Raw genomic sequence first — 17033 nt, 5'->3', positions numbered from 1 at the left:
GATTCGGATCAAAGCAAGCAAGCTCCTTGAGAGTCGGACAGGACAGGCATACCAAATTTTACCACTAGGTGTCGCACTGACTTAGCAGCAGCTATCAAACTGAACCCATTATATATGCACTTTTGTTATGGCATTTAAACAAACCCGGTACCTATCAGATGTTCACTTCAGATCAGTCTGGAGATGTATTCACCTAAAAGATGCATGAGTACTTGCTAGCTTCCTTTGTTTTTATTTATTAAACAGAAAACACGTTTGTTACTTATGTACTGGAACTGACCAGCAATATAACCAACAGCGAGTAGGTTGTTGTTGTTAGTTACCACAAACTTTCAGCTCCCTTGTGATCTCCCTTCAACTAGCTACCATCTTATTTCGTGTTTTGTGGTGAAATAAATAGATATCCCTATTTCAGTTTCAATGTCTTAGCCATTCATCTTCCATTACAGCACTTTCAAAGCGAGCAATACGAATATATTGAGACAGGACGTCCGACAAAAGTTAGGACATGTTAGGCTAGTTAGGACACTGCTTTTGTTGGCTTCAGAACCAAAATGTTGCCATATTGGCTCAGTTTTAGTTTCCTCGTCAGCCTAATTCTGCCATTCCTTGACTCGTCGCCCCAAAAAACACATGAACTTTCTTGTAAACAAAATGTGCACCTCTGGCCCCTCCCACCTTTACTGAAATTTGATCTCCTTCACATTGCAGGCCTCAACTTATGGCCTTTCAGACACTAGTAGCTCTGTTCGTCCATTTGTAAAAGAAATAATATAATTTTAATCACGTTGTCATATTGCTTATTACTAATGCAATAGTTGTGTTTAGCACCGGGATGCCGTCAGCACACGCTGCTGCGGAGTCTACTTAATAACTTGCCAGAAAATGTCATAATGACAAATGCCGATTCAGCCAGTTTGCTTTAAATCAAACTGGTTTAAGCTTGTACACTGAACCAGACTGGCAAAGCTGACCCAACTCCAGTATATACTACAGCTGATCCAGTTAAATTTTAATACAGCAGCACACACAAAGTGAAACAGGATCACATTAACACGATGTCATGATTGTTATAAGTCACTTAAATATACTTTTTTTTTTCTTTTTACAGAATCCTCTGACATATATTACATTACTACTGTATAAGATAAACATCGGGATCACTCAGTCGATTCGCTCTGAAAGAGGAGTTGCCGCTCTCATCAGTGCTACAAAGTAGGCATGGCTTCAGTTTCCTAAAGGCAGTGGACCAGTTAATCTCAGTCTGCCGAGTCAAGCAGAGTCAGCGTTGGACCCCGAAATGATTATGACGTCTACACATCCAAAAATAAATAAATAAATAGATAAAAAATAAAACTTTTCCAGTTTTCATTCACATTTTTTAACATTTACATACTACTGTATATATGAACTTTAAGGCTTTGCATTTCGTTGTTAAAGGAACACTATTGCACAGACAACAAAGACACACAAAGGCATCTAGACTACTGAGTCTAAAGCTAAAATCTAAGTATGAGTGAGGCAGCTTGAGTGGCCCGCTCTCTCAGTATGGCTTACTTCCCTGATTTATGAGGCAGGCTGGCTCCCTGGCTGCTGCCAGCCGGTTTGGTAGCCGCGGCGCTGCTACTATTGCATAGGTCCCTGATTTCCAACAGGCCCTCGTTCAGGGCTTTCACGAAAACGGCCGAGCTCGTCTCTGTGTTCTCCCAGAAACTAGACACGCAGAAGATGATGTGGTCTGACTGCGGGTTGTAACAGGCGCCGTAGCCGTTGGGCACCACCGGGCCGTAGCAGCAGAACATTTCCACTGTGGTGGGGACCTGGATACAAGAGGACACAGTGTGGGTTAAGCAAGATTTATACTTGTGTCAGCTCGATGCAGAGCCTACGCTGTTGTGAGCATTTATACTTGTGTGCGGTGGTGTGTCTGTGTCACTCTGCAGTTACACCTCCAAAACACTAGTTGGGGTTTCTGTGAAGGGCTGTAAAGTTCAGTTGATTCAAAACACACATTAAACACACATTAAACATGGCTTAATAGAGACAATTTCAAACACAAGTACACAAATCAGCTTCACTATAACTAGCAGCATTCACAGACAAACACTTGTATTTATCTGGACACATTTTCCCCACAAATACAACATGCTAATGTTATTAGCACAAGCCTATGACATTTTATATTGTATAAATTAGCCTAGCAGCTAGCTGTCTTTTCCTATAATCCTATGACACCAGGGACAACAGCAACATTTAACAAAGGTAACGTTACAAAATTTGTCTCCATTACAACTCACAAGGTTCACTGACAAAACAACCGTCTTACACTAAACACGTTTTCCAAACAAATTCAACATGCTAACGTTATTAGCACAACCCTATGGCATTTTACATATAAATATGTCTAGTGACGAGGGGAGATTTCCACTGCTCTTCTGAACACACACAAGACCTGTCTTCAGAATTTATTGTTTCTTATCTGTGAAATTAAAGTAAATTAAAGCTTTGTTTCCACTGAGGGAAATGGTTTCAGCTTACAGAAATAGACAGGAGGTCTGTGTCGCTGTGACGTGTAGTTACATTTTTGGGGAGGTGCACATCAGGCTACGGTGTAGGGTACGGCGTAGGCTCTATGTCGATGCAGAGGTATAAATCCTGCATTAGACCCAGTTAACTTGTCAGGAGAGCAAGCTGCTTTGTACTTGAGAATTTAATTATTGTTTAATCTGCTGATACTTTTTTGGTATTAATGATTTTGTGTATAAACTGCCAAATGGTTGCCATTTTCTTTTTGATAAGTGAAAGTGAAACAGTAGATTAATGACCACCTTAATAAAGATAAATGTGAGTAGCTGTAGTAGCACTGTAAATGTGTTGTGTATGTTCTCCATAGTTTGTTTATTTAGGTGTGGGTTTGTAGTGCTGTCAGAAAAGCTAATGCAAATGGTCTAATTAAATAAACTCAGTGCCACAGGCCATAGATGAAGCTGGCAGGTTATCCAATTAAAAAATACTATAACAGCAAACACAGAGCCCTCGGTGAGGATCCCAAACACCTGCAGAAACTAAATATTTTATTTAGTCATGTGCGTTTTGTTGTGTTCTGTTGCATGTGCACTTCTGCGGTTTCATTTCCTGTTTAAATGACGACAGTATGGAGTTCAGTAACTCTTTCTGAGAGGCCTCATCCTCAGCCTTTTTTACAGATTGATTCAGATTCAGAATACTTTATTATTATTATTATTATTTACTTGCTTCTCTTTAATGACTATACAGCTTAATGCTAAATACAACCATGTCTTCTGAGTTGCTTAGTGGATACTGAACCTGGGCTGTGTTTTCCCATCTTGGATTATATACATTATAGCAAATTTGTGCATGGCAGTCAGGTCATCTTTCTCGACAGGTAGAATTAGAAGAGTTTAAAATCTGGTTGATCTCCACGTTTTTTGTAATTCCTGGTCAGCAGAGGAACTTGGAAGTTCCTGGGCTTAGAGAACCATATCTCCTTTCACAGCCTAATTAGGCTCAAAAAGGAATTAGTAACTATGTGCATCTTTTTCTGTTGCAGCAGCAGGTTTTTTCACACCACTGTACCTCTCTTCAGAAGAGGAGGAAGTCAGGATAGATTTAAACATTATCAGCACTTCCTTGTCCGCATTCTTTATCTTCATTTGGAAGCAGTAATTTTAAGTCAAAAAACTTGATAGAATAGAACAGAATGGGATCCCATTACCTGACTGGTAGAGAGGATGAACTGGTTACTGGCCAAATACGTCTCATCACAGAAGATCTCTGGCTTCTCCATGTTGAGCTCCTTTGAGATCTTCAGAAGCCCGAGGAGGTGATTGTCTATTGCCATTCCTGTAATAGCCTGAAAAATATTTTTTTGCTCAGTGCAAATGAAGTGTTGTCAATAAGGACAAACTTCATGCAACTATTTTGAAAAATACACCTATTCACTTCCTTGCTGTGACTTAAATGAGATCAACAGGCTACACTATCTATGTGTTAAATATGAAGCTCCAGTTAGGGGATGGTTAGGTAAACTTAGTCCTCTGTCTAACGGTACGGAAGTACAGCTAGCAGCACCTCTAACCTCCTGAAACCCTGTGTCCTTTGGGTTAACATGACCTTATACTTCATTCTACTTAACTCGAACCTGTTGTCCTCGTCTGTGGACACTTTTTTGTGCCATCTAGTGGTAGTAAGAGCACAATACACTAATCCATGTAAAAACAAGATGGCTGCCATCTCTGCCAAGTCAGTCTGCAGCCGATCCCGGCACAAAAGAGGACAAGGTTCAAAACTTGATCACATTTTATGGTAGAAACTTGTTTATTTATGATTAATAATGTTTGTAGATTTATATGGTAACAAATTTGACCGATATTAGCAAAAATAACAAGCTAAGATGCTGTTAATTAGGAAGTACTTGTTTGAAGACATTAGGACTTAATTGTCATCTCATTTGAGGATATTGGGACTTAATCATTGTTGACAATGTTTAGTTTTTTTATACATATCGGGCCCTACTGGTGCAAAGGTTTGGGTCTCACTCTCAGGAGGCTAGGGCTCAAGAGTTTGAAAACTGAAGTGCAAAAACCACAGGTTGTAGTTTTACGGGGAGTTATTTGCTGGACTATTTCTTGGCCAGGTGCAGTACTTGGATTCTCCTTCATGGTGAGGTCAAGACTACTAAGTCACTGTGCCTGACCACTGCTGGTAAGAATTTTCTTTTTGCCTTTGGAGAGAGCCATGCTAGCTTCTTGCCTCTGCTTGCAGCCTTTATGCTAAGCTAAGCTAACGGTGCCCTGGCTGGAGCTTCATATTTGTTGTACAGACATAAGAGTGGTATCAACCTTTCCATCTAGCTCTCAGCAATAAAGTCAGGATGTGCACTTCCTGACATGCCAAACTATTCCTGTAAGTCTCCAGCGAGTTCATGTTTGATACTCAAAAGATATTTTGAGAAGAAGAAGTTAAGTTTACACATTTAAATTCTTGCTGTCACATTAATATATCGACTGGTTCAAAACACTTACTGCAATTGTATAATTCGTCTGGGCGTTAATAGCATCCCTCAGTCGTCTAATTTTTTCTGAGTCCTGTTGGAGAAGTGAAAAATAATTCAGAGCAAAAAAGTAAGCAGGGCATTTTTCACACTGTACCAACAGAGAGCAGTACAGACATTAAATTCATTTGTCATAGACCGGTTAAATCTGCAGGGAGATCATCTGTTTCGATGGGGACACTGGGTTGGCGTGTCGGGGTGGCTGATCGCACCTGTTTCATTTAGGCAGCTGCGCTGAACAGTAATGTGGGAGTTGCTCAGTAATTGGGGTCAAAGTGAGAAAAATGACTCACAGTAAAAGTGGCCCTCTCATCTGTCATGGACACCACAAAAGCCAGAGCCTCAGAGGTGGCAGAACGAATGTTGTCAACCCGACCGTCTTGGAAACGCCGAATGGATGCGCTCTCGTAAGTGGACACCAGCCTTTTGCTGCATCTGAGTACATGACGAGACACAATCATGACGATGTTAGCATATTTGAAGGAGCATATTAAAGGGATAGTTAGGATCTTTTGAACAGTAGTTGCAAGAAGTACTTATCCATAGTAAGTGTATTACAGCTGGTTCGCTCCCAGTTTGGAGAAGCAGGCAGAAGTACCGCCATGGAAACTAAGTAATGTACTGCTGTTGATGTGAGCAGCAGCAAAACACATTTTAGCCACCTAAAATTGCAAACAGTACATTGCTTAGCTTCCTTGGCAGTACTCCTGCCTGCTTCTCCAGACTGTACCATCTGCCATCCATTGTAGGCAATACACTGACTCTTGATAGGTACCTCGTAAAACCCCCCCCTGCAAAAGATCCGAACTATCCCCTTAATAGCTAAGATTTCTATGTAAACTTTCAAGACAGAAAGTACATTACTTGAAAAACGCAAGTTGTAAGGCAACTTGTATGAACGCATCTGGGCTCATCTTCTGTTTCTTGATGAATTCTTTCCCGTAAGCGCTGAACTTGAAAACATCCATGTCGAGATTATTCACCAGCCTGAGGGAGAAAGCGCAGAAGACATGAGACAAGTCTATGGAAAGATTATTTGTATATATAGTTATGTGTTTGTGTTGGTCTTGCCTCTGGAGTCTGTCTCCAGACGCTGCTAAGAGTCCTTGGATGTGTGGGTTACATTTCCAGAGCAGCCTTCTTGGAGGGGGGAGCTCTCTGATGCTGGACGCCCTCGCCATCTTAGAAGGACTCCCTGTTCTGTTCGGGATAAAAGCATCGCTTATGTCTCCTCTACTGTTTATTGAGGCAACAACATACAGTGTTTGGTTGTATCTTGCTGCGATGGGCTGACTTACATGTATTTCATCAGGTATTCGGAGCACTGCACCATTACTATCCCCTCGAATGGTGAATGCTCGCACACGACTCCGCATGTCCCGTCCATTCCTACAACAAACTGCGAGAAGGCAGATCAGCACACACCCCAAACTCTACACTCTCAGAGGATTGAAGTGCCTCGGACATAGCCTTACCTGCATTGACTTGTCATACCAGCGATTTGCCCCGTTCTTCTCACGGCCGCCACCGTGCAGCATCAGCAGGGCCCTGTTGGTGTCTCTGGGCTCGAGGCCACTGGGCTCATCCAAACACACCACACACGCACAGCTCTCGATCAGAGCCAGAGAGTCTCTGTTGGTTTGATCTGTGAGACGAGATACGTCTTGGTTTAGTAGTCTGAAAATCGTTTATAGTTTAAAACTCCTGATAGAAATTAGAGAAACGTTTGCAGCTGAGACCTTTTGTTAGAGCCTCTCTGGCCTGTGCCCACTCGGTTCTCCCGTCAGATGTCAGGATACCAAAAGGAGGGAGTCTCTCTTCTGCGTTTTCTGCCATTTTCTTGATTTTCTCCAGTTGGGACAAGATCTCCGTCTCGTTGAGCTGCTTGCTGTTTGCGACGACATCCAACACGAAAAACTAGTGAGAAAAATAGATTACAGAAATCATGTGTTTCTTTACTATTCCAATAGGCACTCCGTCACCTGATGCAACTTCAGCGGTGAATACTTGTGTTTAGATGTGTCCTTGCCTGCAAATAGTCTTTAATATCATACAGTATTTGAACAGCTGATATCGATAGGACACTTGTAATTATTGTAAGTACCCAAATAAGCCAATTGCTGCTTAAAATATTGCTCCTCCACTGCAATCAGTTAAACCTGCGACTGAAGGAAGCTCTGGCAGATTCAATCAACAGTAATTTTGTTATCTGCCTGTATCTCCACGGGGACGGGCCCTCATGTGTGACAGACTGATGGTTCCCAGATCCATTTCCAGGTGAGAGCTCCTACTGTGCCCTGCTCCTTGAACATTTAAAGGCACAGTCTGTGAGCTAAATGTAATCAATTAGCCTCAGACCTAAGACCTCCAGATGTTGGCAGCGGGGGTTTTATGCATTTATGGTAGTTTCTATAGAGGATTACTATTGAAGACTTGAAGATGATTTGTGGGAAAGGTAGAGACTACAGACTATAGGCAAGCTGGCTTGGTACAGGGCATTGTGGGAGTGAGCTGGTGTGGTCAAGACCGTCACGTAATTTGTAAATACTGAAGTGAAAACTTGATCGGTTGAGAACGACCCAAAATGCAGATTTTGCATCTGTAACTAGAATCATGCATGTGAATGTACCTTGAAAAATATCTACCTATCTTACCGCCTTGTTTTGCAAAATTAATGAAACAGTGTATAGTTGGATTTTGTCTGATAAGGCCAGTAAGAATAATTCTGCGTTCAGACTGTATAAAAACAATATATATAGTCACTGTATCATCACTAATTGGTTTGTATACTCCCGTTTTAAAGCCTTGTGTTGGGTTTCTGGAGCCATAAGTGACTCGAGGTTACCATTTTTGTATGAGAGATCTGACTCACAGACTTTGGAGATGCCTTGCAGACAGCCTGTCACTCAGAGCGGCTACACCCTTAATTATAAATAATTTTAAGCATTGATAAAATATAAACGAGTGCGTTATATAAAAATTCACCACAATTTCCATGAATGTTGAAATTAGCGATAGAAACCAAAACGTTATTTGTACAAGGCTGTAAACATGTTTAGTTATGCTGTAAAGTTGGGCATTTTAACACGAGGGTCGGTGATGATTGACTCACTTCTGGAGCCAGCCTCAAGTGGCCATTAGAGGAACTGCAGGTTTTGACATTTTCACAGTGGCTCCTTTTTTCAGCCCAAGCGGTTGCTACGTGGCTCAGACCAGAGCTACACTTTGAAATCAAAGCACTTCATCTGTCCTCCTGTTTAAGTTTTAAACTAATACCTGAAAGAACAACCTTGTTGAGACGAGTCTTCCTTCATCTTCCACCATGCTGTAAATTTTGGAAAACATCTCTTCTGATATGAACAGAAAATCGTCCAGGCTGGCTGGGAATTGTGCTTAAGAATACTATCTGTTATAACATTTTCTGTGTGCTGCTTCCTGTTCAGTCAGTGTTTATCAATGGCTGCATTCTTTAGATATCCATACAGCATAATATGTGAATTATTTCATATTTTGACCAGTTTAAATATTCAAAAAGACATATGAACATCCCTAGATAGCGCCATGCTCAGAAATTTTATAAAGACAGTGTTTCAAAACTGAAAATATAGAGTGCAGCCATGCCTACTGTCTTATCCCTTTAAAAATGTAAATGTATAGATAAAATCTGCCAATAATTACCTACCTCATACTAACAGTTGGTAGTTTAGGTAGGCCTGTTGTACTTTGTCAGTTTTTTGTATCTTGCACACTGCTTTGCTCCCCCTTTTTTGGAAACTGTATACAACAGTTTGTTTTGCAAGCTATTTAAATACCTTTGAGGCATGTTTGTAATTTAGCATTTAATTAATTTAATGTCTTTAAATATTCCCCAACTAACTGATACTGGAAAACAAACATTGTATTCAGGACTGACATGATTCAGTAGGGTGGAAAATTCTGACTTTTGCAAATGGTCACGCCACTAAATTTGTAACATTACACTATAGAATATAGCAGCCAGTGTAGATGCACAGAATAGTCCTATACTTTGAAATATGATGGAGGAATAGTTTATCTGCACTAGAGGCCAGTATTGCTGCATGTAGCAGTGAATTAACCACACATCTGGTGGTAAGAAAAAGGCTTTTAATCCAAAGAAAGTCTGTAACGTCCTGATCTATCTCATCTTTCACCATCTATCGATAAACTGAGCATTAAACCATCCTTACATTAACTTATATTTCTCTCAACTGGACAGGACACTGTCTGTGTGATGGAGTGTGAAAAGTTTCCTCAGGGGCCAGCGTGCTGACCTGGTTCTTGCACGCCACGATAATGTGCTCCGGCGCTGAGGAGGCTGCATTCATCTGGACCTTCAGCGTGTCTGTCTTTAGCCCCGGGTAGCGGTAGGAGTTGAAGAGGCGGTAGTACTGCTCCATGCACAGAGGGGTCCCAGCTAGCTGGCCTCGAGCATAATCCACTGGCAGCGCCCGCCTGAGAGACGTTATTACACACATCAGATTACCTCCAGGCTCTCACTTATTATTATACTTTATTTTATTTGCACTAACTTTGCTCTGTGGAGATAACACAGATGAGGTGGCAGGTAATCTATTACAGGGTAAACTTACGCATCAATGAGAGCCTTGTAGTCCAACATTCCTCTGATGAGACGAGCAGCAAATCTAAAAAAAAGTGAGAAGTTTGAAATTTAGAAAACACTGAACACACAGCGAACTGGCTGGTGATTATAATTAGATCTACTCTCATCTCTCTGAGGACTCACAGTAATCACATTATGGTAAATTACTAGGATACAGTGGGCGAGCTGTGTGCGTTTATCTGTGTTTGTGTGAGAGGCACAGAGAGCCTGTCTGCATGTGTAAGTGGGCGGCGTGGGCAAATAGGGAAAACACAGAGCCCTGTCAGCTCTTATGTTGTATGTCATTTGTCTTGGTGTGATTAGGTTCAAAGCCAGATCAATACAAAGGAGGCGGCCGCAGCACACCACACCCCTAAATGAGGCCTGACTAGCAGTCTCTGCGGAGAGCTTGGCCCTGTCACTCCCAATCTAATAAGTGTCTGTGTCAGTAGATTACCAGCTTGGGGTGCTCTGGAAACATTCAGTTAGTGTGGCACGAGCTGACAAAAGCTAATGTTGAGTTACAGGGCTGGGTGGACTGGTGTAATGTCTGGTGGACCACGGATCATTTAATAATGGGCAGAGATTGGCCAAGGGATGATGCCAGTGATTTTCTCCATGTCTGTCCTTCAGATCTTAATCTGAGTTCTGCTGAGGAGAACATAAAGCCTGTCAGTGGCTGCAGGACTGAGTGATACACAGTGTACTTTTGTATTGTAAGTGATGGAATTGTAGTGTGGTTGACTTAAAGGAATACTTCACCCACCAAAAGACCATTGGTATATCAGTTACTCACCCCATGTTATGTTGAATTCTGGAATCAAACTTCTCATACCTCCACAATGAATCCAGAAACGGAGAAGATTCTTGATGAATTGAAGTCATTGGGGTCCGTGTTTAACAACAGCATCCATTTACAAACTCTCACACAACTAAGGCCCTGATCACACAGAAAGTGTTTTAGCAGCTGGAGGCGACTTTTTATAATTGTTTTTAATGTGAATGAAGCTTTTTGCTCGCTGTTTTTGTGTCGCTATGCGCCTCAGCTCAGAGCAGAAACACGCCCCACATCATCTCACCTTTTTTTTCCCGTTGTCCAATCGGATGATTTTAGAGGCTGTGGTGGTCACGATAACAAGTTTGCAATTATAAACATAGGAAGAAAAACTGGTGGTAGCAGTTGCTGGATACTCAGAGCTATACAACTTCACAAACCACAGTTACAAACTGCCCCCGAGTCATCCTAAAGCAGCAGTTCCCAACTGGCCCAGCAATGGGGTGCAGAGTTCTCCTTAGTCATTGGTTCAAGGTCCACACATTTTTAATTTATTCGTCATCATACTTGTGTTTGGCCATGTTGTTGAGCTAGTTTGCTGTCTCTGTCTACAGCTATCCATTAGTCACTCACTCTACAGCAGGAAACAGCACTTCAAAATAAAAGCTCTGTGCTGGAAATTCACTGTACTTCAAAATATTTTTTTTTTTTTTTACAATTTTTTTACAAACTTGACACTTTGTGAATCACTTGCAGTCCATTCAGGATGGACCCGCAATCCATCAGTTGGGAACCACTGTCCTAAAATATGCCTGGAAACAGCCATCATGGAGGAGAAGCTCCTGGACCAACTGGTGGTACTCCCCATGATCCACCCTCTTTTTTAGGGTCTCATGTACCCACACAGATCTCTGTTTCCCTGTGACGAACAAACTATTTACTGACAGCCTCTTGCCCTCAACCAGAGCTACAGCAAGTACCCTCTGCCTCAACATTTTAGCAACTAGATACAAATTTATATGAAATAAAAAAAAAAATTAACAGTAGATAGGCCTAGATAACACGGGAAGGTTAGGGTAAGGAGGTGGAGGGATGGTTGCATGGTAACAATTAAAAGGTGTTGCCACTATTTTTTTTACTAATGACAGTCAATTAAAAAAACAAACAAAAGTCAGTGTGGAGCGCCTGGCGTTTTGTAACCTGCAAAACACTGTCTGTGTGATCGGGGCCTAATGCAATATAAGCCATGTCTCATGTATCCAGTCGTATGCTCAGTTTTTCCCAAACACATGCATTTTGGATAAAACCATACCATTTAAAAAACTTTGCATAAGCAGAGCAGACGCACTACTCACCCGTGCATGAGACTGCAGACGTGATTTAAATATTAAGTTTAAGCAAAAATGCACGTGTTTGAGAAGTACTCAGGATTTGACTGGATAACTGAGACTGGGTTCATACTGCATGAGTTGCGTGAGAGTTTGTAAATGGATGTTTTTATATAATTTTGCTGTCTTTAAACGTGGACCCCTATGACTTCAGTTCATCAAGAATTTTCTCAGTTTTTGGATTCTTCGTTCACCATGGAGGCATGTGAGAAAAATCAAGTTTTCTTCCTGAATTCAATGTAACATGGTGTGAGGAATTCATATACAAACAGTCACTTGGGGGGTTAAATTACCTTTTACAAATCCACCCTCCAGCAATCTGTGATATTCAGTCAGTGTGCAGTCTGGGAGTTACTCTGTGATTGGAAGTATTGTGGTAAGTTTAAGATTTCGTACATTTCCCAGAATTACTTAAAAGTTACCAGAGAATCTGTTGTTATTTTTATAAATGCAGTTACAATAACATCAGTATGAAGAGAGATGGTTTTCAAAAGAGCTGAAACCATTTATTAACAGAAAATTGATTGGAAACTATTTTCATCACCAGTAAATTGTGATGTTTTTTTTGTCTTTTGTGAACATAATCTCAATATATTTTGATTTTGGACTGTTGGTTAGGCAAAACGGAAAACTTTAAGATGTCACCTTGGACACCTTGGACTTGACAAATCAGATATCCAGAAAACAACTGTGAGATGAATCAATAATGAAAATAATTGTATTCATTGTAATCTGTTTGATTGGCTGCTGCCACAAGAGAAATATTTTTCTCGGAAGTTAACATGACTGAAATATTTTATGAAAAATCTAGATGTTCTGTTGCAGATGCAGATTTTTGTTGTACATATTTACACCTTATTTTAAAGTGATTTAGGATCAGGTTTTCTTTTTAATTGCTCTTCTCATTGACCTACACACTTATAGGCAGTAGTTTCTGACAGACTTCATTAGAGTCTCTGGTGCATCACAGCTATAAAGAGGGTAAATAAAGTTTAAAGGGACAGTTCACCCCAATATCAAAAATATTTTACATTTTACCAATCTACACCCGCCAATCGTATCACCGCACAGAAGGAAGTGTCCATCTACTCATGGACGAAAGGTTCATAACACCACGAGATGTAAACATTAATGGCATCCTCCTCAGCTGAGTTGTAATGTCAGCTAGCTCAGTGGTGCTAGGTGAGCTAGCAGCAGATGCACTCTTCCTTCAGCACGGTGATACAGTTGGCAGGTGTCGTTTAGTAGAACGAGAATAGTTCCTATATGAAACTGCTCACAACAAGGTCTGTGATTATCTTGAGTAACCAGGTCATGATTTCTGGAAACAGACATTGCTGTCGAGTTTTTGAAATGTATTTTTGGCGCTTTGAGCACCACAAGCTGAGTGCTATCTAGTTTCATTATACTGGAGAGAAGGCAGACATCTCTACAGCTGATATCTCCAACACTCAGCAACTCACACTGAAACAATCTAGACTGATAAATAGCACTACAGGTGAAAGGACAAATATGTATTTTTGATTTGGGAGTGAATTGTCCCTTTAAACACTCAAGACATGCAAACATTTTACTACATCAGAACCAAAAGTCCAGCACCTACCTGAGGGCGTCTTTATGATCTCTGAACGTCTGCTTAGGGAACACCATGACAGGACTGGAGTTGACTGGCAGCGCCAACCTGTTGTTCAGGTACATGTCCTCCAGCCAGTAGTCATAGACCTAAATAAAAACACAGGGACGCTTTCTGAGAAATGTTTTTGACTCAAGTTATTACTTTCAGAGTTGAGAGCTGAGGGCAATGGAGTAAAAAAAAAAAAAAAAAACCATAACAGTGTATCACTGCCAGGTGAAGAGGAGAGTGGGAGAGAGTATGTGTGAGAGTGGGAGCATGATAGATTTCACTGAGCCGGATGAATTGTGGAGCTGAGCGATCAGCCGGACGCAACAACAAAGGCACCAATAAATCTTCATGGCCAGGTGTTTTATTTCCTTTCCTTCTTTTGTGAATGGGTTATATATTATTTGAGAAAAATCTCATTTTTATTTTAAGACTTAATAGAGCAGATGCAGATTTTTTGTAACTTAATCAAACCTGACGCTGATCACAAATACTCTATTGTAAAAGGTCGCAATAAACTGGATTATAATAAAAATATAATGATACATTGTGGAAATGAATGTTTGATGAGCTAGGATGGAGAAACACATCCAACTACACCAACGTCGTTTCCACATTGAAGACTAGACTTACAACTTTCCTTTTTGATAAAGCTTATAGTTAGGGCTGGCTCAGGCTCGCCTTGAACCAGCCCCTAGTTAGGCTGACTTAGGCCTAGTCTGCTAGGGGACCTCCTATAATACACTTAGCCCCTTCTTTCCTTGTCTCGCTCTCAGATTCTTGAAAGTTGGTTCTTCTTCATTTGCCAACACTGACGTCCTAGTAATGCATATCAGTAACTCGGCTTCTTCTCCGGAGTATTTTTGCTCCACTGTCTCACAGGTTAACTCGTATCACAGCTACGCCTGGATTGTGTGTCGTGGTTTCGTGCTGCCGTGGTCCTTCCTGATGCCTCCTACTACTGCTGTTATTATTAGTCATACTTCTACTGTACTGGCCCGGGGTGGGGAGCCCTTCTGTGGGAAGTTTGCATGTTCTCCCCGTGTCAGCGTGGGTTTTCCCCGGGTACTACAGCTTCCTCCCACAGTCCAAAGACATGCAGGTTCATTGGTGACTCTAAAATTAGCCGTAGGTGTGAATGTGAGTGTGAATGGTTGCCGGCCTCTATGTGACAGCCTCTCATCTAGTGTCAGCTGGGATAGGCTCCAGGCCCCCGCAACCCCTAATAAGATAAGTGGTTATGGAAAATGAATGAATGAATGAATGAACATTCATATACTGTGTCATCTGTCCTGCATCTCCCTCTGTCTCTCTTTATGTCTCATTTTGCCACATAGATTACTGCACATTTATTATGTTGATCTGTTCTGTACACTTGATATCTATTGCACGTCTGTCTGTCCTGGAAGACGGATCGCTCCTTTTTCCTGTGAAAGGTTTTTTTTGGGGGGAGTTTTTCCTTATCCGCTGTGAGGGTCCAAGGACAGAGGGATGTCTTATGCTGTAAAGCCTTGTGAGGCAAATTGTGATTTGTGATATTGGGTTTTATAAATAAAATTGAATTGAATAAAACAAAAACTTTTTATTGATACAGGGGGAAGGCTGCGTTTCCCTGTCTTTTAACAGTCCATGCACCTATAACAAAAAGCAGCTGTGTGTTTTATCTTGCAGATCTGAGCGTTTACCCAGTTGGTTGTCTTGTCCCTCCTCTCCAAAAGCTTCTTCTGCAGAACCTCCCCGACGCCTCCAGGAGCCCCAAACTTCTCCACGATGGCCTTTGTTTTCTTGAACTGCCCCTCCGTCACCAGGTGTTGGACACTCTTCAAGTAAGTGTCGAGGGTTTGTTTCAGCGGCGGCACAGGGACCTTTGGCAACACCTGATGTCATAGAAAGAACAGATTGCTATAAATACTCACAACGAGTAATGAAGGAACAGCAGCTGCTGAGCATTTTTATGTCTTTCCCCTGATTTACTGAGTTCATTAGTTAACGGGGGTAATTCCCTCACATCTTTTCTTGATGCTTTTATTATTAGAACCCGAGTTAATAATTCATCTTAAATGCTTCGAGGCCTTTTTGAGATTAAATGCTGCAGCCTTCTGGGACTCTCTTGTATTTATAAGGGTGGAAAATGCTAATTGATTATAGTTCAATAGTGTTCATTATGTCTTTAGTTTCTGATAATGACTTAATAATTAAGTAAATTAAAATTAAAGTGAACACAATGCAAACTACATTATAACATATTCCACCACTGTCTCAATGTGCTTTAAATTATTGCAGAAAATACTACATGCACTATGTTAATGGAATAAGGTTGTGCATCTCCAAATATAAAAAGGCCTGCTGTGATTTTTGCCCCTAGTGGTCAATTAGCGCAAGTGACGCTGCCGCTGTCCTTGGTGCTGAAATCCAGCACCATTACTTGAACAACTTCAGCACCACAGCGCTCACTCTCTGAACATTTTAAAAAGTAAAAATGAGTGCTGATGGAAAGCAAAAACACTTCACATGTGTTCATACTTGGCTGTCTCGGTCCCTGGCCGTCTCTTTCTCCAAGATTGGCATCTTTGCATTCCAGTCCAGTCAAGGAGAAATAACGTGGAGAGCCTCTAGAGACGGTCTGAGGTCAGTCTTCCTGCGCGGAGCATGTTAAGACATTTGAGAAAGAGAGCAGAGAAAGTAAATAAAATAAAGGGGCCTACTGAGCACTGGGGCTGCGCAGCGCTGCTGCCTGTCTGATAGTGAAGCAGCAGGCTCCCATTCTTCATCATTTTGCAGCCCTTAATGCAATTTGGTGCATGTCCTTGAATTCCAGCTGCGCCTCATCGCTCACCGCTGCATCTTAAAAACTCATTTCATCTCTATGTCAGTTTCAAAAGCTACATTTTTCTTAAATAAACAGGAAGAAAATGTGCAATATTTCCAGTGCAGTTTACCTTTTTAAATCTTATTTAATAAAATAGTGCCAATGTCTTTAGACAAACTATAAATCTTTACAGTAAATTGAAGTTAAAAACAGATGATTAACGGTTTGAAAACTTTTAAAAATTCGATTTAAGAACAAAGTGGACTTTAAAGTAGACCAAATGAAAAGACGCTCACACAACTTCTTAATACGCGCGTATTATTTAAAAAGACAAGAAAAGTTTCCTTACCTGATCGGTGCGCCGCTCAAGAGGTCAGAGAAGTGTGTGGAAGTTCACCTCGCCCCCCACGTCCACGCTGCGAAATCCCATATTAGTGTAAAGCTCCGCTCAGGCGCCGGACTCGTCCCCCGTCCCCTCGCCGCGCCATACGGCTGTGGCTCCACATTAAAGCGCGCCTTGGAAAAGATGCTGAAGGTGTTTGCGTCTACCTACCCCCTTGAGGCAAGAAACTCCTCCCATCGAAATCTATTCGCGGAACATATTATCTGACAGCTTGCTCTCCCCCCCTCCCTCCCCACATCCGATAATAATTTTAATACAGGAAAAAGAGGAGCCTGTTTTTGGTTTGTCATTCAGAGGTTGTGTGATGGCCATGCGGGTCGACAGATTTAAGTCTGTCTGCAG

The 17033-nt window shown here is 41.4% G+C and overlaps 1 protein-coding gene across 2 annotated transcripts; it reads right to left on the bottom strand.

Moving 5' to 3' along the window:
* Positions 1 to 1091: 1091 nt before the first annotated feature.
* On the bottom strand, positions 1092 to 16774 carry chatb (choline O-acetyltransferase b). 2 transcript variants are annotated; one of them, XM_033610625.2, is made up of 15 exons: positions 16638 to 16774; positions 16003 to 16117; positions 15165 to 15356; positions 13462 to 13580; positions 9685 to 9738; positions 9367 to 9547; positions 6814 to 6991; positions 6550 to 6719; positions 6373 to 6473; positions 6146 to 6274; positions 5939 to 6061; positions 5368 to 5509; positions 5046 to 5108; positions 3737 to 3874; positions 1092 to 1820 (listed from the first exon to the last, which is right to left on the bottom strand). In XM_033610625.2, exons 2-15 carry the CDS (start codon positions 16045 to 16047, stop codon positions 1554 to 1556), a joined length of 1902 nt encoding a protein of 633 aa, XP_033466516.1. In that variant the 5' UTR covers positions 16048 to 16117; positions 16638 to 16774; the 3' UTR covers positions 1092 to 1553. The 2 variants fall into 2 exon arrangements, with proteins under 2 accessions (XP_033466516.1, XP_033466517.1); XM_033610626.2 differs by having other exon boundaries at positions 16003 to 16113.
* Between the last annotated feature and the right edge of the window lie 259 nt (positions 16775 to 17033).

This window comes from Epinephelus lanceolatus, chromosome 21, assembly GCF_041903045.1.
Source record: "Epinephelus lanceolatus isolate andai-2023 chromosome 21, ASM4190304v1, whole genome shotgun sequence".
Taxonomy (NCBI): domain Eukaryota; kingdom Metazoa; phylum Chordata; class Actinopteri; order Perciformes; family Serranidae; genus Epinephelus; species Epinephelus lanceolatus.
The sequence above is the reverse complement of the archived record's forward strand: the minus strand, read 5'-3'. Positions and strand labels throughout refer to the sequence as shown.

Coding starts and splice junctions, on each gene's coding strand:
- chatb (XM_033610625.2), bottom strand. CDS start 16,047: ATGCCAATCTTGGAGAAAGAGACGGCCAGGGACCGAGACAGCCAA. Junction 9,739..13,461: donor GATCATAAAGACGCCCTCAG/GTAGGTGCTGGA, acceptor ACTTTTTTTTAG/ATTTGCTGCTCGTCTCATCA. Junction 6,062..6,145: donor TCTGGAGACAGACTCCAGAG/GCAAGACCAACA, acceptor TTTCTCCCTCAG/GCTGGTGAATAATCTCGACA.